The 22,138-nt window shown below is 41.3% G+C and overlaps 1 protein-coding gene across 1 annotated transcript; it reads right to left on the minus strand.

The window, feature by feature from the left end:
* Positions 1–491: 491 nt before the first annotated feature.
* ddhd1a (DDHD domain containing 1a) lies at positions 492–21,724 on the minus strand. Its single transcript, XM_068580995.1, has 13 exons — positions 20,439–21,724; positions 18,562–18,738; positions 10,397–10,525; positions 9,191–9,338; positions 6,665–6,774; positions 6,392–6,498; positions 6,036–6,298; positions 5,746–5,821; positions 5,328–5,477; positions 5,036–5,100; positions 4,768–4,940; positions 3,971–4,168; positions 492–3,880 (listed from the first exon to the last, which is right to left on the minus strand). The coding sequence occupies exons 1-13, from the start codon at positions 21,220–21,222 to the stop codon at positions 3,693–3,695; spliced, it is 2,568 nt and encodes an 855-aa protein (XP_068437096.1). The 5' UTR covers positions 21,223–21,724; the 3' UTR covers positions 492–3,692.
* Positions 21,725–22,138: the final 414 nt, after the last annotated feature.

Consider the following 22,138-nt stretch of genomic DNA (forward strand, 5'->3'; position numbering starts at 1 on the left):
AGGACACTGGACAACAGATGGTCAATAGGGGTCTTTGTTCCAGTATTACCTATAGATGACTGACCTCTTCTGGACAAACGCAGAACAGCAGGGCCAAATGCATTATTTATGAGAATCACCGCCGTTCTAAACGGTCCCATCTGTGAGCCTTGCCTGTGCAGATGTTGCTAAACTGCATTAGAGCCCTAGTAACTCATGTGGAAGCTATAACTGCTTGAGGATTACAATGCGGCCCATTCATGACCCATAAGTCAGCTTTGTTATTCACACCGTGGGGTTGGGGGCGTGAGGGGGGCGGGGGTGCGCCTTGGAAAGAATCTGATCTGAGGTTCAGAAGAACAAATAGCTCTATTGTTGTTCCATAATTATTCTGGAAATGAGCAATATGACCATCTTTCTCTGGTGATTTCTACCTCCTAAGCAACAGCATAAACAGAATCCAAATTCACTAATTCCCAGTCGGATATGACAGATTAAGAAGAACTATGGTATCCAAAAAAAGAAATGCTTTAATAAAAGGAAATAAATACAGTGCTTTGGATGGCAGTTAGAATCCATAACAGGCATGGGTTATTGCACAGCTCTAAGGACAGACAAAAAAAACAAAAACTTTCCTGACATCCATTCAAAGTTAGAGCAACAGTGGAACCTGACACAAATTGAACACATTTCATTCGATACACCCACAATAAATTCCAATGCGTTCTCTTTCTCACCCAGTGACTGATTACATATGGCTGCAGGCCCTTCTTTATTTACCACTGAACATTAAAAAGACTGACAACACATCTGTGACTTAATTCTTAATGGCTTCAAACTGACGTCGATAGCAGTGATGGTTGACGCAACATGTCACAGCAGACATTTCCCTGATGCCTCTAACAAGAAAAATATACTATTCTCATTCAGAATGCTGTTCAATAAATGCTCCTATGGTCAAAAGTATGATGTGTCTCGACAAAAGTTTTCGTGAATGCGCTCCAGTTTAGTAACTTCTTTTGCAAGCAGAGAGAACACAGTTGAAAATCTGTGCTTGAATCAATAATTGCAAGAATGAAAAAATGTGCAAAGTCAACGTACATCTTGGAAACACAAACACTTTGGGAACATTGTTGTCGTTGTTACGATGGTCTGTCCACATTCTTACATTACGTATTTGCTGTGTCTGAACCCACACAGTGTTGACTCAAAGATACAGAGGCAACAGTGGAATTGTCCTTGTATTTTGCATTACATGTCTAAGGTCTCCAAGGCAAACTGCAAGCCCACTGTCCAAGTTACATGTTCAGCAGAAATCCAATAAACATCAATAATGGGCTGTTTAAAAAAAACAAACAAAAAAACTAAACAATTTCTGTGCAATTCATAGCTGGTGAATGGGCAAGATCCACCAGATCACAAGAAACCCTTTCATATCACTCTCCCGTATTGTCACCTATCCGGTCATCGGAGAGGCCGCCTGGTTTCATTTGCATAAAAAAACAGACGTTAAAAATACCAAGAAATGGATTCCATTCAGTGGTAGACCAGTCAACAACAGCCCTTGATTGTGTGGAAAAGTAAAGCAGCAGCTTGCACCAAAGCAAATCAAAAATAAGCTTTTTCATAACTACCGTATTATAATAAGTAGGACACAAATGAAAATTGGACACTGACAATAATCAGGTCTGTCACATGTGATTCATTCCAATCTGAGGGTAATTCCATTTCTTCATCCAATGCAAATGTCTTATAAATGATTTCATTAGAAGTCCATAAACAACCATGAATGGTTTTCTACTCAATAAAGAACACAAAGCAGTTTCTTAGATGTGTGTTGGCACTCTCTGCAATGTCGTCTATAGTTCCAGCATCCATTTACTATTAATATAACACCATGCAAAGTGAGTAAGTGGTCGACCTTCTGCATAATCTTTACTGGGCATGTTTTTTAACAGGACCACATTCGACAGATGTATGATCCATCATTACAAGAGTATTTCTTTTTCTTTTTTTAATAAGGGCTCTGACAAACCCAAGGCAAGAGTCACGATAAGCAGCAAAAGTCTTCTTTTTAAAAAAAAAAAAAAAAATCCTGATTTGGTGTCTCCAGTTGCCCACATTTTCTTCTGGCGTAAATTTGCAAGTAGTGTCATTTAGGCAAAGACACACAGTCTTGTGTATTTTTTTTAGAGACTAAAGAAACTCTTCTTTCACAGAAATGAAGAGACAAGCTGGCATGTCCGTTGCTCAAATGAAGAAAGTGAAAATTGGTCACAGGAAAAGGCAAAAGAGATCCAAACAATAAAAAAAGCTATTTTTACCCTAGATCATTTACTTTTTCAGGAGAATGACTAATGCCAAGCAGCTAATAAGCTAGACACATAAATGTTATTTGGCCGCAACTTTGAGTCCCATTTTTCCAGAGATGAGATCCCGGTTTATATCCACAAGAGCCTGAAAATTACTAGGAAAAATATTTATTTTTTTAAGAAAAAATACATCTAGTACCCCTGATTTCATCTGGGTATCAATATAAAGATATAGCACAGACAATCCTCTCCAAAACTTATGCTTAACATAGAAGCAGTAGTTTAAATGACTGTGATTTTTGAGTGAGACCTCTAGTCCTGTGAATGACATCAATGTTTAAAACAAAATTAGGTGTAGGAAAATAATTATTTATGCATTTCATGATACAAGACCATGTGGTTGTAAACTTCTGTATACAAAGCAAATATCACATGTAAACTGAAGATGTCCTGGAGGCGGTTTCGCTGTGACATATTTGTGCCTGGAACTTAAAAAAATCTAATGTTTGTGTCGTATATAAAAATGGCGCTTTGTTCATGTTTTATTTGGTGCAAATCTATTTAAAAAGAGTCAAACAATGTTAAAGAGGCAAACAAAAAAAATCTGAAAAAGAAAAACAACTAATCATATAAATGTTCTCATGTCTTTCTTCACACTTCAACATTATTAAAGGGATAATGCCCTAAGTTTTTTTTCCCCGGAAAAACTAAATTCTGCAAGATTAAAATTATTTGGATTATTTTGAAAAGGCATTGCATTTGCTTGTTAGCATTTATGTTTTGAGATGTAGAAGCTAAAAGATTTAGTTTAAAGATACAACTAAGAATTATATGTATCTCTCCTAGTAAAAACACAGAATTCAAAGCCTCAGTGACCGAGGGTTAGGCATGTGTGTCACAAGGCTCCAGAGTGAGTCCGCGGGGGGGAGGGAAGCTGAATTTAAGGACTGATTTACAGGATTGGTATGGACACTTTATCAACAGGCTGCAGCCATTTAAGGTTGAAGACTTGCGGGTGAAGTCTCTTCTTCTGGATTAAATTTATAAAACCATTATTCCATGTTTATGTGTTGCTTGTGGTCATACTGGCAAAGGGTGCACCTCCTTAGGGGTTCCTAGTCCAACATTGTCACCCTTAGGGTGTGCAACTGTGTACAAACTACACACAAAGAAAAGACAAAAATGCACATCTTGGAATTAAATCAGTTTGTCAGTCATGATTCCCACGATTTAAAAGCGTGGAATCACAGGGAGCTATAACAAAAAAAAGATCATTATTGTATTTGAGCAGTTTGTGTGGATGAAAATAAATGAATGAGGTTTATTTGTGTGTCTTGTCAGGAAGTTGACAACCCCCTTCAGGGCTATAAGACACTATTCAAGTGTGACGTATGTGCTGCCTCAGTCTGGTTCTGAAGTATCTTCTTCTGGGTCAGGGGGCGGCGTCTTCTGCTTGTATATGAAGGTCAACAGGAAGAGTGCTATGTCATGTGAGCACCAGTAACCTGTGTGCGAGGTCACCGCTGACCAATAGCGACTCTCCACCAGACCCTCCCGGAGCTCAAAGTCGACGCGGCGCTCCAGCTCCACTGTGAGACGGAAATAGATCATAACCGATTGGTAACCTCCCAACCCAAAACAAATGTGAGACGTTTGCCATGATGGTTAAGTGAACTCACATGATGTGTCAGTAATGGGTGAGGTAGGCCGAATCAGGGTGGAGAGGCCGTATGCTGACTGGCTTTCTGTGCGCTTCTGTTCCTCTTCCTCTGCGTTCACCCCTCCATCCAGTCCTAAAGAGACCGAGGGCTGGCTGTTGGAGCGGGAGAAACGTGAGAAGAGGATGCCTCCGATGCCTTTTCCTATGCTCGCCGCTCCTATATCGGTTATGGTAGAAGGGGAGACACAAAAAGAGATATACTCGGTGAGATGAGGTTTCAGAGCAAGACAAAAAGAATGCTAGTAAGGCTTTTCTCTCTTTTTACTCTATTATTTTATTTCTTTATTCAATGTATTGGGGAAGCAAAGTACATCAGCCTATTCCCCTTCCCTCCAGATGATGGCACTGTTGTTGTAGTAAATGAGCATCTCCCATTACTTCAGATATTCAACCTCACAGGAGAGATTGGATTTTAACTGTAGAATAAGGACCATCTCCAGGGTGAAATTGAATTCACTCAGCTCTTTCTCTGGGGGTCCCAGAGAACTCATGTTATTTCCCAATGCCATTGTATGTATTACAAATAAATGATCTACTCCTTTCTTCTCCACCCCAGACACTTTTCATCCTAGCAGTTTATCCTCACACATTTTTCAATAGTTAAATATGTTTTTTTCTATTGACAGTGTTGATGTCCTACACACTTTAAGGTACTGTATTCTTCATCATGAGATAACTTTAAAAGACCGATCTTGTCATGTCCACCACTAGAGCCAAATTTGGACCTTAATTTGAAAAGTGATGGTTGTGTCTCACCCAGTATGCTGGCCTTGCCCAGGTTGGTAATGGACTCTCCATAGTGCCTCCGGGCAAGTACAGGAGAAGTGCTCGGGCTGGGGATGCTCTCAGTGTCAGATGTCGTGTCTTTGACTGGGGTCAGATAGTTTGGCCGAAGCTCGTCATAATGTGCAGGGTTAATGGCGCTACACCTGTCGGAGAAAATGAACCCCAAACATTCAAACTCTGAAAACATTCTGTGTGCGTTTAGATATAACATCAAGTGTGAAAAGATGTGAGTTCTTACCAGTGTATCTGAACAGGTGCAACATTGCTGTAATGTTTGAGGATGAGGGGCTCCAGTCTGTAGGCCTAAACAGATCAATACAACTTCAGTTCGAGCATAGTACAGATAAATGTCTTCACTTTTTCAAGCTGTCAAAAGCAAACTGTATATTTTCGATTCCAACATGGTCTGGGATTTTTCATTTGCCGAGTGCAGTGGAAAATGGCAAGTCCATTAGAAACAGCAAATTCAGACTTAAAAAAAGAGTGAGAAAGCGCATCTGTATGTGTTGGGGCAATCAATGGACACTGACCACAGGGTCTGTGGGGTGGAAGACATTGAAGAGCCTGCTGCAGATGAAGGTCGGCAGAATGTGCTCTTGGTGGCAGCTGGTACCGGGCCGGATCCCTCTCAGAGCTAAGAACACAGCCAGAGGAGAACCCATGCAGAAGAAGTTTTCCACCTGTGGGATAAAAGATGATATAAATGTCCTCCAGCGAGTCTTTGCTACTGACATGCATATCATTTGTTCAATACTGTGAACAGTAATCATTTATATTAGTTTTCTCAAACTTAAGCCATGGAATTAAGTGGCGTGCTGTTGATCTGAGTTGTGCATACTTTCAATGCAAAACATCCTTGCAACTAAAAGCACCATCGCTTATCGATTTAGAGGAAGATTATATTGTAATTGCACACATACAATATGTTCAAATAATTGAGGATTTTACTTTAAATTTGAGGGCAGGCCGTGCAGGAGGTTTTGAGGCTTCCAGTGTGAGGAGTTGATTTTCCAACTCTTGTAACCTGTTAGAAGCAGAAAGGAACATAGTGCTCACAAACTAAAAGAAAATATGAGAACATTTATTTTCTTTCTTAATATCCATGTACCCTCTCTCTTTCTCACTTGTTTTGAAATAACTCATCTTCACTACATCTAAAATGACCACATTTACCCCAAAACTCTCCTGAGAATCCTTCCATCTAGAGGTCAATGAAGATCCACATTAGCAAGTCCTACCTATTCCTGGTTAGGTGCAGCTGCTCTAAAACGTGCTTCTCCTCATAGGACATCCAGCGCAGGTCCAGCTCCTCCTCCACAGCGTGATGCTCCTGCTGACAGAAGCGCACAGGATCCCATCCTGTCATGATGTCATAGGTGATGACGCAGCCGAGGGAGTGAGACACAACTGACACTTTGCCTCCCCGCTCTTCAAACTCAGGGTTCCGGGAACAGAAAAGTGTGTACAGTCTGTTCAGCTCCTGTGTGAGGCCCTTGGTAATCTGGAGGGACAGGGAGTGAAGAGGTTTTAAGTTAAAAAAAAGTGGGTCACAGAGAAGTATAATTTCTGTTTTTTGGAAGTGTGTCACTCTCACCTCATCCCGGTAAAGGGGGCTGTTGTAGTACATGATGTCCATGGCACTGCTGTTGAGTAAATCTCTAAGTCCTCTCACTTTGTCTGGAGTTATTGAGTCCACCGTATCTACGAAAACAAAATCACACAATGGGGCCTGAATTCATACTCAGCAGCCACTTTATTAGCCAAACCTACAAAATGTAATGCAAAACAATAGAACAGCAAACAGTGAAGTAGTGAATACACACACGCATACATGGAAGCGCAGTCTCAAAGACACACACTGACTGACCTCCATCCAGTGCAAGTTTGGAGCGCCACTCGACCGGCAAGAATTCAACATGCTCGTCATTGTGCTCCGAAAAGTGCTTCTCCTCCATCTTCCTCACGCCCTCTCTTAGCCTGAATAGACACATTAAAAACAACACCATAAAGCATATGAGGATAACATCCTTATTACTTCAGAGTGGATTTTGTTATATGTTGCCAAGTGCTTGATTCAGAAACAATACATGTCATCATCACATTGTCTGGGCAGCAGTGTATTAAAACGTTCTGAGTGGAAGAGCAACATCAGTAGCACTGCTACTGACTGACCAGGGAGTCCGTGTTCGCACTCGTTCTCTCACAGAATGTAATGACCTCCGATAAAAAGAGAATGATGCCCATTTTGTTACCCCCTAATGTAGCATGCACACACACAATAGCTACGATATATTATTACGTTCCGAATGGAAGAGCAACATCAGTAGCTCGGCTACTGCCTGACTAGGGAGTCCGTGTTTGTACTCGTTCTCTCACAGAATTTAATGACCTTCTGTAAGAAGACACGCAGATGCACGCACACACACTTTATATGGGGCGGCATTAGCTCACAAGATACTCTAAATACACAAAGAGAGAGGTGAGGTCGGGTGTTTACGTGGGTAAATGGAGGCTTTTAGGTTTCTGGTCTGTGAATGGAGCACCTAATGCAAGCTTTGACAGGACTTGTGTGCGTGTGTGAAAATACTTCGGAGGGTTGAGCGCTGCATTACAGAGCTTTCTGTGTTGCTCCCACAAGGATTCCCCATGCTCTAAGGTTGGTATTAACTGGGCATTGAAGTTTCTTTTTACATATCAAGTTGAGCTAAAATAGGTTTTAAAAGGACACTCCATAAACCCACCACATTTTCCTTACGCTGCTGCTGCTGCTGACACTCAGAAAGGCAGGGAGCGGACATTATTTTAGTTTAAAGAAAAAGTAGAATAAAAAAGCAACTGGCGAGACATGTCAAGTTGATCTTTGCTCTTGGCTGAGGAAAGCATGTATGGCGTAATCCGCAGGGAGCTGGGAGTGAGGCTTAAAGTGCTCTGCAGCTTGACTTGGTCTACTTTACCTGCTTAGCTGGCCTAAGCCGCAGCCAGTGGCCTGGCGCTAACTTAGTGACACAGAGACACACATGGCCCTGGTCAGCACGTTCTGTACTACTGCCTGTAATGCTTGTGGTCCAGAGTTAGTGCAGTGGCGTCCTTCAGGGTCATGTCTTTAAACAATACATCACACTAAAACACCAAAAAAAAGGACTGTGCCTCGCTTAAGTAACAAATAAAAACTGAGCAACAGCCTGGACACTGATGATGATGATTGCAGTGAGACTTCATTGGTGTGTTCCTCTTAAAAAGGAGAACAATAGACTTAATTTGCTCCATCAGGTCTTTTAATGCAGAAGTCCTTATTGTGGCCTGTTATTGTATCTTCCCCACTGTGGCCTTCAAACAAATATACACTATTGACAGAATTCCCCATTTAAACGTTAAGCTTTTGTGAAAAAATAAAAATGACTTGGCTGGTTAAATAAACAGCTGGCAATAACAGGCCAAGTTGATAATCGTGGATTGATTTGCCAAGTTGATCTGTCTCTGAAGGTTGTGCCAGCATTCAAAATAAAATGGGAAGACATTTTATTTTGTGTGTGTTGCTCAAAGGATTCAAGGCTGCGTCATCGGTGTGAGAGTGTGCGTGGATGGGCATTTAGATTAGATCCTGATGGGCAGGTGGCACTTGCACGGCAGCTTCTGCCATCAGTGTTTGAATGTGTGTGTGTGTGTGTGTGTGTGTGTGTGTGTGTGTGTGTGTGTGTGTGTGTGTGTGTGTGATTGGGTGACTCCTGACATGGAGTGTGCAATGGTTTGAGTAGTCTATTTACGTGAAACAGTTTTCTGTTTTTTTCTGGAACAGTTTTTTTTATTTTTTATTTTAGTATGAGTAAGACGCACCAAAATGTCTTTTACTACCACAACAGTTTCAGTTGTGTCATTCAGATTTCAGGCACACATGTGTGTATGGAGAAATCAGCAGGAGAAGACCAAGAGGGTGAGACAGATGGAGAAAGGGGGGAGACCAAAATACAAAAGCTGCAGTTGCAGTGTTATCAAAAGAAATGCTTGAAAGTACTTCCACCCTGAGTGAGCCTTGAATGAACCAAGATGATGTGTGAGAGTGTGAGACATTCAATGGCTACAGTATTAAGCCTGGACCCTCTTCTGGCTCTTTTGTTGGAACAAATAGTTATACGAAGTAAAAGAAAGAAGAAGTGAGCTTTCCTTCAAAAGACCCACAGGAAAAACAGAATGAGAAGTGTGAAAGACGTGTCTGGAAAAGATAAGAAGAAGAAGTACAGGAAACAAACTTCTCCGATCTTACCATTCTTATAAACTGAGACTGGATTCGGTTTGTGTGCAATTAAATTTAAATCTGCCTCAGCCGCTTTGCAGTCTAATGGAACAACATTTTTTAAACGACATGCATACAAGCAAATTCTTCTGAAAAACTCACATTCCAGTGTTTTTAATAATGCGTCCTTGGTCCATCTTCTGTCCAATCCCATGAACCACAAAGACGATGTGTGTTGTCTGAGGGGGTCGGTCCTCAGGTGTGGCCTCCTCAACAAACCCCCGATGGAGCCGCGTTCCACTGCTGGAGGCTGGAAGAGAACGGATCATAGGGTCAGACTTACTTATTACTCATCGTATTAAGCTTTTGGCCTGGGCTTTTTATGCAGTGAGGAAAGCAAAACAATTCTACATGTTCTTTTCTGTGCTCTCTTTTGCAAAAAACACACACCTCCCCACTATGTTCAATGACCAGATGGCTATAGTGATGGTTAGTGAGCCCTGAGTCCAAAGAGGCCAGTAGGCGAGTCACAAGCCCTGCTGTGACTTTGGCACAAGCCCTGCTGTCACCGTACCGCGCCTCGAGGGTTGAGTGTGTGTGTGTCCGTATTTAGAATCTATAGTTTATTCCAGTCATGTGTTTCTGTCTAGATAGCACTAAGGAGATTTCCTGCACTGAGCATCTGTGTGGCGGCAGGGGAGGTTGACATAACCAGTGACACACAAACTCTTTCACTCATTATCTGCGCGCAGAAGATGAAAATGCACAGTAGAGCTGAGAGACTGTAGATCAGATTAGAGTCATGCATACAGATCAAACATCGAAGATGAGGTCAAACTGCAGCTGCCGCATGCCTGAGAATAGCAGATGGACACTGTGTGATTTTCTGGGCTAATCCAGTTAAGAGACTGAACTGTACACAGCCATGTTTAAATAACTGTTGATAGAAAATGGCAACACACTGAAGGCAGCTATAAGTATATCATATCTACATTAGATGAGCTAGAAAGTTGGAACAGCTTTCCTGGTGAATCAGGGAAGCAGTAAAGGTTTTAGCCATATTAGCTCTATGGATGGCAATGTTGATTTGTTATCAGCTGGTGCACCACTGTTGTTAACTATTGACATCTGGTACAGAGCCTTCAGGGTAATTTGTTCCAACTTTGGTGAACCTCTAATGGTTGATTTAGCACCACCGATACATACAAATTATGGTTTATAAACATATAGATGCTAGACTGATGACAATCCCATCCGCCTCATCTGTACTGCTATTTAGCAGTACAAACACAAATATACAGTATTAACAGGTAACTGTTTATTCATCTTAATATCGGGAAAGATCTTAACAACATGTAGATTACAGACCTTTGGAGAAGCCAAGTTTCTGGGTGACGGTGCGTGCAATTTTGGAAGTGGTGGCATCGCTGTAGAGATACACCTCATCGACGCTGTGCCAATCCACATGGGTCCGACTCAGCTTCAGACTGTGGATGGCTGTAAGGAGGCAGTGAGAGATGAGTGAATGAATGAACAGAGGAAAGAAGGGAGAGCATTGGTAGATGGTGAGGGAAATTGGGCGAAGAGAAGGGAAAACCAGAAAAAAAGGGATCACCGATTCAAAAGGGATGCGATTACAAATTTCAAGAGAACAGCGGGAAAGAGGGTGAAGATATTGTATGATTTACACCAAGTTGTGATCATCTTAAACGCTGTATGAAAAACCAAAAGTAGAGGAACAGTATTCACAGCTCAATCAAATGCAGTCTGGAGCATTGATTTGCAGTTGGAAAGAAAAACACATCAAACTAATCACACACCATGAATGCATATTTCAGCTCTTGCTTGTCTGTCCTGCTTGTGTGTCATCAGACTGAATATATTTACATTATAAATTAATTTCACCTTCAGTTCAATTTCTCTCCATGAGGTTGCTTTTAACTGAAATGCAGTGGCAAGGAAGAGCGGAGGTATGGCTGGGGAGGAAACACCATTTGGCAAAGAAGAGCAATAAATGAAACTGGTTGACTTGAGAGAGTTATTTATGTCTCTGCAGCATGTCCTTTAAATGTCCTGTGCAGTCAAGTTCATCTGGATGAAATTGGTGGAAGACTTTGCTGTCGGCCTAGTGCACAGTCATGGCTATTTGTACGGCTCTGAACCAATCTGGGGGATTAAAATCCTCAAGGATAGGGTCAAGTATTTAGAGGAATAAAAACTCCCCAGATTACTTTTCTAACAAAAGTGAAACAATATAGTCCCACAAACAATGTGAAATTAAATGAAATTGTATAGCAATTGGGCATCATGAAGTACACTGAAAACCTGTGTAGGGCTTCCTGAATATCAGTTTGTACCTTTCAGAGGAGGAGTGGAAACATGAATCACATGTATTAGACCTTTCCATAGATTGTTTGGACATGTATAAGACATTCCTTACTGTACATAGTATACGAGGAAAAAGTAACCAAGACATTTGTGAAGAAGTTCCAAAATGTAGTCTCTATTTGCATTTCCCATGTAAATTAATAACCCAAAATATATAAACAGAGCCATGTGTTTGTGTCACGTGGTGAAGTTAAGCTGGGCCTCTGTAGCATGGCAGGCTAATTTCTTCATTGGACAAGCATGACTAGTGGGTAATGTGAGGCCAAGGAATTATTGCACCTTAGATGCTAACTCTGAGGGCAACCAGTGTTAAAAGGAATGGCTGCCTCTAAAAAGGAGAAGAACAAGCAGGTTGCGGAAGAAGAATTTGCTAAAAGGAACAGAAGTGCAGGAGTAAAGGCCACGAGTTAAATTTGGAATAACAAAAGGAGGGACATTGTTTTTCCTAACGACATAAAACAATAAAGCCCATGTCCTGAGGAATGTGAGGCGAGAGATACAGTTTCCATTTATCTTTGCAGAATTCTCAAATGAAACCACTCAACAGCAAAGCTAACATATGCTTAACCTCTATCACTACACAGGAAATCACTTAACGAATCTATGACAGAAGCAGCGCAGGGGAACAATCAACTTTTCTGAGAGGAGAACCTTTCACCATCTGGTTTGGCTTCTCAAACAGTTTAGAGTGGCCGTCTTTCCTCATCTACCTCATGGTAACACAAGTGAGGGCAGAGGAAAGAGGGGACAGTTGTAGTTGTCATGAGACCAACACATTGTTATTATACATGGGTGGGTTAAGCCACTCCAGACTGTTGAGCTGTATTTATAGCTTAGTCTACTGTAAAACAGGATGTATTAGTCCAGCTAGAATTGAAACTACTGTATGGGGAAGTCCTTCAGTGAGCTGGCTTCATCCATACAACATATTAGTCGGATGGGACTTATAGGAATCAATGTAGCCAGCAAAATAAGGTGATGCTTAGCGGCTGTTTAAGGACGTCTCCTGTTTTACAATGAAAGGCGATGCATTGCGAAAGGAAAGGCAGGGGATCAAAATGTACAGAGGAGCTGGCGCTCAAACTAGAAAGTTTGGAGAGTTTACTGGGACTGTTCTCTTACACTGCTGGCTAATTACAGAGGGACACACAGGATGAGGAATAGGGTTAAAAAGTTAGGGATGAAGGGCAGAGAATGTGACAAAGAGTGTGAAGGAACCGGGCGTTACAGAATGGAAGAAACAAAGAAATTGTGTAAGGGAGAGTTTGGGAAATATAAAGGAAGTAGAGAGCTGGGAGGGGAGGGAAGTGAAGTGGTGAAAGAAATGAAAAGCAAGGGCTACTCTAACTAATGACATCTACATGTGTACTTTGTCCAACGATGAATGGCAAGATACCAGTTAAAACTTATCCTTGGCTATAGAATGAGACATATATCAGCTTTATTCCCATCATAAGGTTTTCACACCTCTCGTAGCAAAGAAAAGGTATTAGTGTAATCTTAATGTAATGTCCGGCACTGTAATACTCTCAACCCAGGCGGCGTGTAATGCAGGAAAATCATAAGTCTCTGTTGAGGTCAATGGTCGCTTGGATTAACTATGAGATGAGGACACAGACCCCCCCCGAGACCTCTCTGCTCAGAATGTTTGGGTCAATTCACCGATAACTAGGACAGCAATGGACCTCTAAAAGGGTGACTCCACACAACATGTCAGGGGGCTATGGTAAAGGACCACAATGGCTCCACTGTCCAGCTCATCACTTGTGTTTGGCTCTCAACAGAAAGCTTTGTTCACTGCTCTTAGAGCGAGAGCTGGTGATGGTTCATTAATGACGGTCAAACTGCCAGAGGGGATGAGGAAAAGGAAGCAATGAGAAGTGGGAGACGGGTCTGGAGATATAAAAAAAAGGGGTAAAGACGGGTGGCTTTTTGAGGACCAGCTCATTTATTTCACCTCTACTGCTTTAAAAGGGTCTTGCACGAGCTGTTGAAGGAACCATGTTGTCTACTCACTATAATCCAGCAAGGAGAGGAAAGACGGGGAGAAAAGTTTCCTCAAAAAGCAGCAGCAGCAGCACCAAACTCTGGGTCACAGCACAAAGGGAGAAGCTCTAGGAACTAGGCCCAGTTAAGGCTGCAATGGAGAACTGAGAGTGCAGCCTAAATCCATTTTCATACAACCATTTGTAACTGAGCCTAGGTCTAGTTCTAAATATTAGATTAAACAGGTCTGAACCACAACAGAAAGGAAAATATAGTTCCATAAGGATCTAGGATTGACTAGGAGAGATCACACAAACTGGCAGATCTAATACAGCAGTATTAAATAATAAAAAAGTAAAAAAAAAGAACTTGGTATTTTACAGTACCTTGACAGCGTTTGCGTTTGTGACCTGTAGTTTTAGCACTCGTCTGATATCCACTCCATTTGAACAGAAAAGGGAGGTAGAAAGGGGGAAGGTGGGAGAGAACTAACAACCAAGAGAGAGTGAGTCATGGCTGTTAACCTGGCATCAGTTATACAGGCTACCGCTGTCATCACTCTTGATCAGGACAATCTATCAAGTAGCGCTGCTATCAGGTTACTGGACACGGAAGCCTGGTCAGACCCTCAAACGATGTCTTCGTAATACGCTATGGTAGCCCAAAAAGCAGCGCTGCTTGACATGATGACGAGGGTAGCATCTGCTTTACACTTATTACAGAAATCTATTGTGAAGATCAACAGGTCAAGAAGTTTGTGAATGTGTAATACACCAGAAACTCTTCTGGAAAAAAAAAGGCATTATCATAGGAAAACATTTTGTTTGTCAATAGAAAACATGAAATAGAAGGTGGAAGTTTCTTTTCCACATAGTACATGACTAAATAAGGAGAAAACCATAAAAACAACTATGTTGAATATTAAGTTGCTCACCAAAATATGTTTTTATAGAAGTGAAAAAGAAATAACAACAAACACAAAACCTTAAAAGTAGTTAAAATTTAAATAGTTAAAATTGTACAAATTCCAAGTTTTATGAAATTATGTTGAATTCACTCACACAGGAAGTAAAATATTGACAACAAATGCACAAATAGATCTGTAGGAGTATAATATTACTCCTACTTGGAGCGAGTTTTTTATTAGGTCATAGACATATATATTTGTAAATATTTGTTGCATTCAAATTAGTCAAATTGAGATTTGTAAATGATTGCCCTAAAATCACTACATACCAAACAAACAGCATTCATATGATCATTAAATCATACGGCTGCTGTACAAACTGAATCTGTTTCTAAAAGAATGTCTGACATTTAAAAAGGCCGTCTCTGCATTTGTTAATCAAATCAGCAAAGTCTACAAGACTCGACTAAATCCTGCCCGTGATAACACAGACATCTGACTTGCAAATGTCAGCAGTGTCTCTCTCAGCAGAGGTAAAAGGCTGAAGAGGAGGAGGAGGAACCTGCTGAGTGCACAGGAAGTTTGTTTGCCGTAAAAGCTATCAGTAAAGTCCATTTGGGCATTACAGCACTGATGGATCCATCAATACAAACAGATGTTCCCTAAAGACTTGAATATCTACTACACACAGAATCCTCTATTCATTGGTGTGGTGGTGTGTAGTGAATGCTCAGTTTTGGGGTTAAGATCACACAACACGACTTTTGGGTCACCTGAAGGCAGGTTTAGACAATCTCATTTAGATCAAAGGTAAAAGTCTGCTGCCACCTGATGATTTCAAACATATTTGATCTCTTGAGGACAGGTACTGAGCGAACCCAACTGACCTCCGACAAGGAATGGACAAAACATTTTAAAAATGTCTGGAGCTGGAGGGCTGGTTTGTAGATGATAAGGTGTTCTTCTAAGCATATGCCTGTTGTTAACCATGCAGTGTGTTCCCCGCTTCATGTAATGATACAATAAATATGCAGCTGAACAAGTAGTGTTCACAAACAAACGTGTGGGCCTTGCCTACCTCAAACATACCAAAAGTATTATGCTGACAGATGACCCTGTGCCCAGCCCGCTGGCTTTATTTTCCTCTGACGTAAGAGAGGCAGGCAGGGACCCACCCTATAGTTTCCACCACGGGCTTCACTGCTCTGTGCACACATACACACTCACTGGGGTGTGTATGTGCCTGAAGTGATAGAAGGGATTCTCTTCAAATTCATGTTTTTTCTCTTTTCTTTTTTTTATAAACAACATTTTCCTTAGTTGGACTTGGAAAATATAATTGGCACCATTAGGCTGAGAAAGAAATTCTGCTGATCAAAGTTGGCCAATGGAAACTAAAATATTGAAAGACGCACTAAAACGCATCAACTGTAATGCCCTTGTGGACATTTTCAGACAACTGTCAACTTCCCTCTGTGCTCAAACGGCAGCCGTCGTCACTTTTAAAGAAAGTTAATAGCAGTAACATATACACTGATGATAAATTTGGTAGGGGAAAGACAATTATTGTAAGACGTCTATACAGATAAATACTACAGTGACAGTGAAGCTCTTTTTGATTAAGAATCAACAATGTATAACATCAAGTTCCCAGAAGCCATGTAATTAATCCTCACTTCCTGATATTGTGATATTGAAAGATCTATTGTGAAAACTACCATTGTTCATTTATGACAATAGCACTAAAATACCATTTTACTTCTGTTCCGCCTTCCTCCTTTGCAATGTATTACCAATAGGCAGAAAAGCAGACGAACAATGCACAAAATTCATGCACATTTTGTACCTTGTAGTCCTGCCCACATTATGAGGTTATGCCTGCTTAGCATGCTGGTAGGCCTACCATATTGATTCTGCTTTACTAACCTGGAATCTCGGCTAGCTACTCAGACATAAAGAGAAGGACGGGAGAAGAGAGTAGAGATAGGGAGGAGATGAGATGAGATAGCAGGGGAAATGTATGTACTGCAGTACTGCCAGAGCGCAGCTCACTGCCTTTATGGTCCATTTATCAATTGTAATGCAGTTCAAGGTAGCCCGCTTATGGCTCCAAGTGCTTCAGATTATTAGCTCCAAAATGAAATACTCTACTGTAAAGGCTCCCTGTAATAAAAACCAAAACAAGGTGAATTAACAGGATTTATCACTCACTTTGCTTTTTGCTAAATATAGGAGTGCAAAGCAACTCTGCCAACAAAGGCAGCAGGAGGGTTTCAAACAGATGCTCACCGTTTCAAGTTCCATGCATAAAGGAAATCATAAGAACGTGTGTAAATACGGCAAGCATTAGGTTTTGATGACATATATTTTGTCCGGGTCTGTACTTATGTCTCACTTCACGATATGGTGAATAGAATAATAAGCTACAAGTCATACTATGATCTGATTTTAGTGCCTCCCTGTTTGCAGATAATCTGACTATGAGGCTGAGACCTGTGTCCGTCCTGATTGTTTATAAACCTGATTCAGCATAGAGGTCTACCCGTGTCATGTGTACATGTACACGAATGCTTGCGGACCGGACATGACCTTCTAGTTTTGGTAAAAAACTTCTGTGATTCAGCTTAGAAAAGTGCCAGTAGCTACGAGCGCATCACACAAGTAGTGACGATGCAAGCCAGGCTGACCGGCCGAGTGCAGTGACTTTCTTCTGCTCTGTTGATGTCTTTATTTATAGAACTTAATTTATTCTGAGGAGAGGGAAGTGACCGTATCCTGACATGCCAGTTACAGTGAAGTGTGGAAGAAACAAGGCAAGCGAAAAAATAAACTTATGCAGCCTTTATGCTATTGATATATATAGTCATTATGCAGTTATTAATCAAATATAATCACAAAGGGTTACAGGAAATAAAGGAAAGTTGAGGATTAACTGCTAATAATTAATTTAGGCTGATGATTTATACATTTTCATAAATGCCCCAAATTATCTTTGTGATGGTTTTATGTCTCTCGCACATATTTGCTTTGTTTTAATGATGCAGACTAAACATTTTCTCACTCACTAACAGTTGCTGTGTCGTTTTCTCTCTGCTTCTCTCTGTTTATCTGCCACATTTACACACCCACGCATTCATCACTAGTGAAGGTCCTGGAGATCTGGCTGCCTTAAGGAGACTGCTGAATCAAAGAGCCTCTTTCTTATTGCCTCTCGCAGCTAAAGCCTACTACATTTCGCCTGAGCCAGAGAGACAACTCTTAGTGTACGAGCTGCACCTGTTTTGCATTGGGAGGATGACATTACAAAACCTACACTCACGTGAATGGAAGCACCTGCTCTATTCACTCTTAACTTTGAATCGATACTAAAGCAGACAGGGTTGTCACATAACTATATATAACTATATGTATATAACTATATATATATATATATATATATATATATATATATATATATATATAACTATATGTATATATATATATAGTTATATATAACTATATATATATATAGTTATATATAACTATATATATATATATAGTTATATATAACTATATATAACTATAACTATATATATATATATATAACTATATATATATATAGTTATATATATATATATATATATATAGTTATATATATATATATATATAGTTATATATATATATATATAGTTATATATATATATATATATATATATATATATATATATATATATATATATATATATATATATATATATATATATATATATATATATATAGTTATATAGTTATATATATATATATAGATATATAAATACGACTCCCAACGATTTTTCTTTTGGTTTATTGTGAAATTAATGACTTAACGCGTAATAGTATTTAATAGCAATAATGCCGATGAGAGTATTTAATCTACTCACTGCCCTAACATGGCACTATATTGGGTGTTCTTTTTTCTACTTTGTGCCTGCCTGGATTAAAAATACTGCAGGGTTAGTGAATGCAGCAGTAAAATACTGGTGAGTGAGCAATAATGTGTTTTGGCCTTATGTTTCTACACCGAGCCACACATTGACTCTACTACAGCATTCGCTCCAAATTATAGTGTTAATGAAGTCATTTCGCTGCATGTCTTCACTGAGACTTGATTTTCCAGAATGGATGCTTCAGTGCTATGTTGTTTAAAAGATCTTTCTAGATTTAGGAGTCTGTCACATTCTTGAAAGTACATAACCGTATCAAAATTCTTCTACTCTTCCCCTTCCCCTCTCACCATCTTTGCTGTCGACGGTCCTAACCACTAGATCCGTCTCGAAGGTATCTTGCATTTGTTGCCCGCGGAAATGGTTAAGGTGCTCATGCTCGATGAGGTCACTTTCCTCCTCCTCCAACGGGAGCCAGGTGCCATCGATAAACCACTGGCCCCTCATGACAGGAATATGGTCTTGTTCTGTAAGAAAGTTTTAAAAAAAAACATTGCATGAATTTAGATACAAAAAACTGACTTACCCGTAGGTATGGACATGTTGGAGCCGGCCTTCTGGGGCCAGGAGCCTATGTAGTCTGTGGTGGAATTTGATATAAATTAGGACATTTGACATTTTGTTTTGCTCTTCTTGGCATTGTTTTTCTAGGAGTCTGGATACAGGTGATGCGGTGCACACACCATGCCAAATGATTCACACTTTACCACTAATCTAAGGTGGTGGTCACATGCCAAGACATGCAGCAATGTGCCAACAAAGGCAGGGAAGAGGAAGACTGCAAACTTGGAAACATGGGTGTAAACAATGCTGTAAAATGACACTTTTTAGGAATTTAGTGCATCAGTTTGCCTTCCATAATGAGTTTTGGACAACACTTAACTCAACAATTCTGACAAATCCAGGGGGGCCAAGTCTCAGTGGCTCACAGAACGAGGACAGTTTTGATTACAGTAAGCAACATTATTAACCAATTCTCTGGCGGTGAAAAAGATTGTACAGGCAGTTCTGTATTTAGACTTTGCAAAAGACAGGTTCATTTCTGTGTAGAGCGAGACCACTCATCTGGAAAAGTATATAAACGCATAAGCATACTCTTATCTACGGCCACAGAGGCCCACGACACACCGCCAAGATAGACACAAGAAAGAAAACACTGATAAGAGGCTCACAGTAGCTACTATTCACTCATTTGTTCGGGTGGTTCCTGTTTGGTCAGAAACGATAAGTCTGTGCGCTACACAGCACCTGCTGTTTCAAGTTCTCATGAAGTGATCTTTTCACCTTGTTAAAACACAAAGCTATTACACCGTCCAACACCTTGGTCCATTGTATGTATTTTAAAGGATTTTTTACTTCTTGAATTACAGTATATCAACATTCCCTCCTCTGCACGTCTCCTATTACATGAACTGGCCTCTCTCTTCCTGACGGATATGCTTTTGATGACCTTTAAAAAAAAAAACTAAAAAAAAAACTCCTCCCTCAAACGTTGTGCAACAGGGTCTCAAGTGTTAACATGACATTGTGTTTTCAGTGGTACAGACCAGGCTGAAAAGACCCAGGAATGTCTGAGCTGTCGACAAAAGGACTTACATCCACAGCAGGAACATTGAGGAAAATAAATGCTTCTCTAAATGTCACTTGGCATTAACCTCCAAAAGAACAAGCTAGCTATGAACCCTTTCATCGAGGTCAGCTTTGCAGAGGCTCTACATTGACCGCCTTCATTTGTTCTCGGCCTTTTCGTGGAAATATCCATGAATTAGTTAGCACAGATCAGCTGAGTCTGACAGACTTCCTGGGCTGTCTGGATGTTCCCAAAAGACAAGAAGTAATAACTTAGCCGGTGAAAGAACTTCAAAAGCAATGCAGGGGTCAGTCAGTAACTAAACTAAATGGATAATCATCAAATGTTGCTGTCAATGAGTCTGTATGAGCTGTGAGTGGTGGGCCACTAATCTGCATGCTGACAGCCATTCTACTGCATAATATTAAGTATATATGAGGTATAGATTCACAGCAGGAATAAGTGCCTATGGAAATGCACTCAGTGATGCTTTTTGAGACGTGCCAACAGGAACTAGGTTACATCCTTTGCGAGTGATCCAAAGCACAAACATGATTTCATAGACTTTGTTTATGTTTTATTCGCCACGATACTCACGCTTCCAGTAAACAGGATTACATTCCTTCTCTTTAACATCCACTTCATAGAGCCCTCCCCGGACACAGACTGGCTCAACGTTGAATTCGATGCCGTCCGGGTACTTCTCCTCCGAGGACACAGTGGACGTGTCCACGGACCCGTGGTGTCCGTGCACACTGCTAGTCCTCGTCTCCACCAGCACCGCGCCGTTAAGTCCTCTGCCCTCCAAGCCGTTATTCCCGTAGTCTTCCTCCCCGCAGCTGACATGGGAGCCTGCCGCGCCGGGGTTCAGCTCGCAGTACTTTCGAAACATGCGCTCAATATTAAGAGAGTCGTGCCCGAGAAAGGGCTTCCAAGTCTTCTTGTCCTCCTTGTAAAACCACCGCACCTCCTCGGGACCGAGCTCCGTCACCACCTCGTTAAAGCGGTGCCTGGAGCTGTTGGAGCGCGACCGCTTCCTCCTCTCGAACAACGGACCCGCGTTGTTGCCGTCGGTGTCGCTGTACTCCAGAGAGCCGCCGTCGAGGAAGGCTGTCGGGGAGCCCAGGTCGAGCAGCAGCCCGTCCTGGGCGCTGAGGTGTCGGGCGTGGAGAAGCGGCAGGTGTCCTTCCAGCCCCGACTGGACCGAGGACATGCCCGCCTGCATCGTGTCGTTCATGGGACTCATCTCGTGACAGCATGGAAACACATCGTCCCCCAGAGCCCACTCCTTGTTATTGTTGATGGCGCTGACGCGGGCCGGGGAGCCTTGGCCGTCGGTGCTCAATGAGGAGGTTTTGGTTGCAATGTTGAAACTGTTCATAACTAACGTTACCTGAGCAACCTACAACCTCACTCTCTCATCGCCCGCCACTTCACATTAAAGCTTTCGGCGTTACTCTACAGCGGCTGTTACACGACGTCATACTGGTTTAGTGTTCAAATACACATTTTAACGAAATTAATAAAGACCTCGGGACAAGCTCCCACCACATTGCTTTGCTGTCGCTACATCAATGTGTTAGCTCGCGGGCTAGGTTAGCTAAGCTAATGAAGCCGGCTGTAGAAGTCCCAAGCTAGCTTATTAGCAAGTCTGCAACGTTGCAACCGGAAAACCTGTTCTCCCCTTTTTCTCTTCCTCTTAACTAATGTAACGGTTCACCTTCTTTCAAACCACTTTCTTGTCGCTTTAGTCCAGCTTGAGATGAGTACTATTGCAGTCCCCATACTTTGTGGGTGTTCCAGTCTCTGTGCGATTTCAGATTCGTTCGTCGTACAAACACATCTTGCATAGAGACAGTACAGTAATATGCGTGTGTATGGCTTGACAGCTGACGCATTGAGCACAGGATTCGGTCGTGAACGCGCACGTACAACGTGCGCGAACATGACGACATCCCCTCAGCTCATAAACTGCATTCTTCTTATCGTCCACTAGATGGAGACAAACACCCATTAATGGTTATCAGTCTCGCGTTGAGGGTTTACAACATGCAATGACTTGAACGACCACTAGAGTGCAGCAAATACCTACTCATAACGGTCCATAATATAGCACTATCCCTGTTTGCTGCCTATTTTTTGGAGGGATTAGAGTTAATTTACTGTCTAAAAAAATATTACAAACTTCTGCAAGTTTTGTAGTCAAAAGTGTGGCCAAAATAACAAGAACAGACCAAAACAGCCTGACTGCAAACTTTGCTGCTATAGCCACAGCTTTTTAAAAAGAGCAAACATAA

This window comes from Clinocottus analis, unplaced genomic scaffold, assembly GCF_023055335.1.
Source record: "Clinocottus analis isolate CAN_PGR_092001 unplaced genomic scaffold, fCliAna1.0.p SCAF_17, whole genome shotgun sequence".
Lineage (NCBI taxonomy): Eukaryota > Metazoa > Chordata > Actinopteri > Perciformes > Cottidae > Clinocottus > Clinocottus analis.

Excerpts from the sequence above, each read along its gene's own strand:
- ddhd1a (XM_068580995.1), bottom strand. The coding sequence starts at position 21,222 with ATGAACAGTTTCAACATTGCAACCAAAACCTCCTCATTGAGCACCGAC. Across the intron at positions 18,739-20,438 it reads TAATCCTGTTTACTGGAAGC|AACAAGACCATATTCCTGTC; the intron begins GTGAGTATCGTG and ends ACTTTCTTACAG. Across the intron at positions 4,941-5,035 it reads GCACCTGTTCAGATACACTG|GTGTAGCGCCATTAACCCTG; the intron begins GTAAGAACTCAC and ends TTTCTCCGACAG.